This window comes from Dermacentor andersoni, chromosome 7 (assembly GCF_023375885.2).
Source record: "Dermacentor andersoni chromosome 7, qqDerAnde1_hic_scaffold, whole genome shotgun sequence".
In the NCBI taxonomy this organism is placed as follows: Eukaryota; Metazoa; Arthropoda; class Arachnida; order Ixodida; family Ixodidae; genus Dermacentor; species Dermacentor andersoni.
Genome location: NC_092820.1, coordinates 27,594,035 through 27,599,143, shown reverse-complemented (window position 1 = coordinate 27,599,143; position 5,109 = coordinate 27,594,035). Strand labels below are relative to the sequence as shown.

General features: G+C 61.4%; 1 protein-coding gene across 1 annotated transcript; it reads left to right on the top strand.

The window, feature by feature from the left end:
- The first annotated feature begins 406 nt into the window (after nt 1-406).
- On the top strand, nt 407-3,857 carry LOC140219552 (uncharacterized). The gene is made up of 3 exons (XM_072289439.1): nt 407-587; nt 1,638-2,758; nt 2,973-3,857. The coding sequence occupies exons 1-3, from the start codon at nt 407-409 to the stop codon at nt 3,855-3,857; spliced, it is 2,187 nt and encodes a 728-aa protein (XP_072145540.1).
- The last annotated feature ends 1,252 nt before the right edge of the window (nt 3,858-5,109 follow it).

The window sequence follows — 5,109 nt, the reverse complement described above, 5'->3', positions numbered from 1 at the left end:
AGGAACTGCGGGGGCCCCCACCGGGCGGACACTCCTGCCTGCCCCAAATGGCAGGAAGAAAGGAGGGTGGCCACAATCCTGGCTTCCTCCACCACGGCACTATCGAGGCGAGCCGTGAGGGCAGCCGTCCGGGAGAAGCAGCAGGAGTCCCCAACATTGGCACAGTCATATGCCAGTGCACTGAAGGGCCCCAGCCCCGCAGCAACGCCTCCAGTACCAGCCCCTCGTACGTCCCGCCGTCGGGAGACGCGGGACCCCGCTGCCCCACCTGGCCAGCCTACCGTGGATCAGCTGGTAGCGAACCTGCTACTCACCATGCAAGCAGTGAGCACCATGCTGCCAGCTGACCACCCGCTCCGATCCATCTGCATGCAGGCAGTGGCCTCCCAGCAGCCACCAAACCAACATGGCCCGTCGCACTGCTAAGGGTCGGCCGCGCATCCTGCAATGGAATTGCAACCACCTGCTGCGCAGACACGCCGAGCTGGTCGCCCAGCTGCCTCTGCACGACTACGATGTCCTCGCCTTTCAGGAAACGTATGTGCGTGCAGAGGAGGTTTCACTGCCGGGCTACATTGGCTACAGCAGTGCGACTGAGTGCGCCTTGGCAGAGTGTACATCGGCACCCTGTTGCGACAGCAGCCACCCGCACGAGCGTCCCCGTGTCGCTTTGTACATTCGCGCCGCTCTCCCGCATGTACTGATAGACACGACCGATCTGTGTAGTTCTGTGGTGGAGTGCGCGGCCGCTGCTGTACGCGTTCAGGGCACCGACACCTCCGTGGCATCCGTGTATATTCGCCCCGATCGCGTCGACCGCCACCAACAGCGCGACTGCGCTTTTCTCGCGCGCCTGACCGCATTGCTCACGGCGGACTGTGTTGTGTGCGGCGACTTCAATGCTGACCACCGCGGCTGGAGGAGTGCTACGTCTGATCAGCGGGGAAGGGCTCTCTTCGGTGCCGCGTCATCACTGGGCCTCTCCATTATAAACAAAGGAGAAGCCCACATTCGTGCGCCGCAGTGGGATAACATCAGCGATCGATCTGGCACTTGTCTCGGAGCGCTGCTCATACGTGTGGCAGCGCGCTCCCGACACTGCCGGATCGGATCATTACCCAATCACTCTGGCTCCCACCTCTCCCAGCCGCGGTGTCACTCGTGTGTGCGTGGTGGTTCGGTAGTCGGTGTACCGTGATTTGTGCCGCGAGTGGTCGCGCGACACCGATTTCTTCGGGCACGTCGCGGAGTGTGCGAGACGGGCATCGACGCGTGCGGTGGTCCCTGCCCGGACATCAAATTGCTGAACCTTCGCGCCGCCCGCCGCCGCGCTCAGCGCCGTGCCATACGCTCGGGTGACGCGTCCGACTGGACTGTATACAACAGACTGGACGCAGTGTGCCGACGACACGCGAAGCGGCTGCGCCGCCGCAGCTGGGCACGGCTCTGCTCATCACTTGCTGACCCGCGCAACCAGCACCGAGGCTGGCGCGTCATGCGCGCGCTCGTCAACCCGAAGTCTCCTCGCTGGCCAGTCCTCGCCATCGCTGTTGCGCGCGGCATCACCGAGATGGCGCTCGCGGAGCTTCTCGCCTAGTGTTCCTGTATATGCTCCCGCCTCCTATATGCTCCCGCAGGGAGCATATACAGGAACACTATTCTCGCCGACTCGTTCGCTGCCATCGCCGTCTCCACCTCACCCGGCGTCCCTGCGGTTGCATTGCGGGCGCTCTACACGGCTGTGTTCGTGAGAGGGGAAGATCGCGCGCATACCGCGCGGGCGATTGACAGCCTGTGCAGCGACGACTTCACCTTTCACGAGCAGCAGCGCGTCCTGTGCAGCAGGCGGCGGCGCAGCGCACCCGGAGCAGATGGTGTCACACACCAAATGATCAGAAACCTGGACGACGACCACCGCCGGCATCTCCTGGACGCGTACAACGCCGTCTTCCGAGAGGGCTGCCTGCCGGACCCCTGGCGCTGTGCTGTCGTCGTACCGGTACTGAAGCGCGGCAAGCCTGCACGCGACCTCACCTCCTACCGGCCTGTCTCGCTGACGTCGGTGCCGGGTAAAACCATGGAGACGATGGCGCTGTCGAGGCTGCAGTGGATCGCGCGGGCACGCGGCGCCCTTCCGCCCGAGCAGTGCGGCTTTCGTGCACACCGATCTACTGGCGACTGCATCGCTGTTGTTGTGGGCACACTGGAGCAGGCCAGGCGCGCGGGAGAAGCTGCCTTCCTCCTCCTCCTCCTCGACGTGCGCAGCGCCTTTGACTCACACCCGCACGAGTGGATCATCTCAGCTGTGGAAGCTCTCGGCGTGGTCGGCAACCTACTTGCCTACGTCAAGGCCTTCCTCGCTAACAGGACGTTCGCCGTTCGCGTTGGCCGCGCAACCAGCTCGCCACGACCAGTGACCACCGGCGTGCCTCAGGGTAGTGTGTTGAGCCCTTTTCTGTTCAACCTCACCCTCGCTCCCATCATCGAGTGCTTGCCGAAAGCTGGTTGCTTCCCTGTGCGTGCGGTTGTTTACGCGGACGACGTCGCCCTCTACGTGCGGGGGCCGAGGACTGCCATTGCCGAGATGCGCCGCGAGCTGCAGGAGGCCCTCAACTCTGTCGCCGGCTTTCTACGTGCCATTGGCCTACAGATGTCGTCGACCAAGAGCGAGGCGTTCATGGTGCACCCTCACGCTGCCACGCGCCGCCACACTGGCCGCGTGCTCGTCGACGGTGTCCCACTGAGTTGGCAGCCGACGGTACGATACCTCGGACTTACCATTGACCACCACCTCACTTGACTTCCGGCTGTGCGGCGCCTACGTGCTGAAACACTGCGTGTTGAGTGCGCGATACGCCGCCTTCTCGCGCGCGGAGACGGTAGCCCCCCATCGTTCGCGGTCAGTATGTACAGTGCGCTTGCGCTCTCGCGTGTTTTACGCGTTGCCGCTGTGTGGTGTGCGCGATTCACAGTGGCGCAACATCGACGGCGATCACCGCAGAGTGCTACGCATGTGCCATGGCCTGCCGCGAGCATCACGAGTGGCGGAGACCCTTGCAGAAACCGGCGCATGGCCTCCCTCATTGACGGCCGATCTCCGCGTGCTCGGCCACATCGAGCGCCTCTCCAGTGCCCCCGACGCAAGCCCTATCGTCTCGCTACTGCGGCAGCTCCCCGCATCACGCGTGGGCAAGATGCTCCAGCTGTTCGAGGCAATTGTGGCTGACCCGCCGGCTCCAGCACCAGACTGGCCGCCACCGAGTCTCGCCGTGCCCCTGGACGTGTGTCTCGAACTGCCAGGCGTCCGCTCCAAGCACCGCACGCCTCTCTGCGCCATCATGCAGGAGGCTGCAGCGAGGATAGAGGACGACCTGGCAGGGAGAGCGCACCTTTACACGGACGGCTCAGTACTCGAGGATGGCTCCGCGGCTGCTGCTTGCATCGCTCCGAGCCTCGCCATCGAAAGCCAGTGTCGCCTGCCCTGCCGAGCCAACTCAACCACCGCTGAGCTCGTGGGAATACACCTGGCTGCGGACACGCTCGAGCAATCGCCGCACATCGCTCGCGCGGCGATCATCACCGACTCGAGGCCCGCACTGCAGCAGCTGCTCCTGGAGGAGCGCGCCCCACTGCTCGCCCAGCGTGGACTGGATCTACGGCTGCAGTGGGTGCCTTCGCACGTTGGCGTCGCCGGGAACGAGGCCGTCGACAAGCTCGCGCGACGCGCACACGATCACAACACGCCGATCACGCAGCGCGTCAGCTCGTTCGACACCGCGCCGCTCAGAATCCGCCGGGAGCTCGCGCTGCGCCATCCCGACGGCCGGCTGGCGCAGGGTTCGCGCGGGATAGCATAGAATAAAGAACAAACTTAGAGAAGGGAAACTGTACCTTCCGCCGTGGTTCCAAAATAAGCAGCGGCAGCGCATGGAACTTACTTTGGGGGACGCCAGATGACGCTGCTCAAACCGGAAGCGGAAGTGCAAATTTTTTTTTTTTAGAGCAAAATTCAATATGGCCGTTTTTTGCCGGTCGCGTACGCTGGTACGCGCCGTGCTTGCCCTGCAGGCTATGCGGCATGCCTCAATGCCTTCGCTGCCGCGTAGGTGGTGTGTTCCAATTGCCAAGAGCCTCTACTGACGCCCATACAAACAAGCCACAAGTGAGTGAACAGAACGCGCGACTTTATTGGCAGAAGACAAGCAGTGTACATTCTCGTGCAATAGCAGAAATAAAGTTTGCATGTCGAGATACGCTGGAATCATTGACGCGAGCTCGTAAACGGCTCACCGTCGTCGTCGCACGTGGTGGTCAGGTTAACGAGCAACAACCAGCAGCGGAAACATATTGGACAGAGTGTGCCACTTGTTTGCAGCGACAGTCGCCGTTAAAAATGCCCAAATTGCATTGCGAAGCAATCGGGAGACGCAGGCATCTGCTACCGCAGCCTACACAGCGACATGGCCTACCCCAGATTTTAGCCATTCACTCCTTTCCAACCTGCACGTTTCTTTTCTTTCGGGGGCCGCTAATGTGTGGCTCACACTTGCTGTCTCACTATGGGCATCGTGGGCATCGCCTGCATCAGCTACTTTTGCGGGCCTTTCCAACCATCTGGCTATCAACTTCATACGCATCGGACTATGTAAGCACGTATGCTGGTCTCCGTTCATGCCTAATCGCGGCCGAGAAAGGCCAGAGGCACAATATGCCCATTGCTGCAGCAGGAAAGCGCGAACGGGGAGCACGAATCACGGTGCATGAAAATTGGGAGTCTATGTCGCTGTGCAGGCTGCAGGAGCGAATGCTTACTTCGAGAGACTGCTTCCCAGTGCAACCGACCAGGCCGCAATATTCTAAAAACATAACACTGCGACCATAACCAAGTGACATAACAGCAAAATTAAACAGCAATCAGTCACCGCATGAGGTTCAGACAATACATTATACATTGGCGACGAACCATATGGCAACAGTGAGCATTCACATACACGGGTCTCTTAGGGTACATTGAGCTGCCTACCTACAGGCGTAGTGCCTGCCTTCGTCGCACGTGGTGGTCTACTAACGAACAACAACCAGCAGCAGAAACAGATTGGACAGAGTGTC

Coding starts and splice junctions, on each gene's coding strand:
- LOC140219552 (XM_072289439.1), top strand. CDS start 407: ATGGCCCGTCGCACTGCTAAGGGTCGGCCGCGCATCCTGCAATGGAAT. Junction 588..1,637: donor GGGCTACATTGGCTACAGCA/GTGCGACTGAGT, acceptor ATGCTCCCGCAG/GGAGCATATACAGGAACACT. Junction 2,759..2,972: donor CACTGAGTTGGCAGCCGACG/GTACGATACCTC, acceptor CGCGATTCACAG/TGGCGCAACATCGACGGCGA.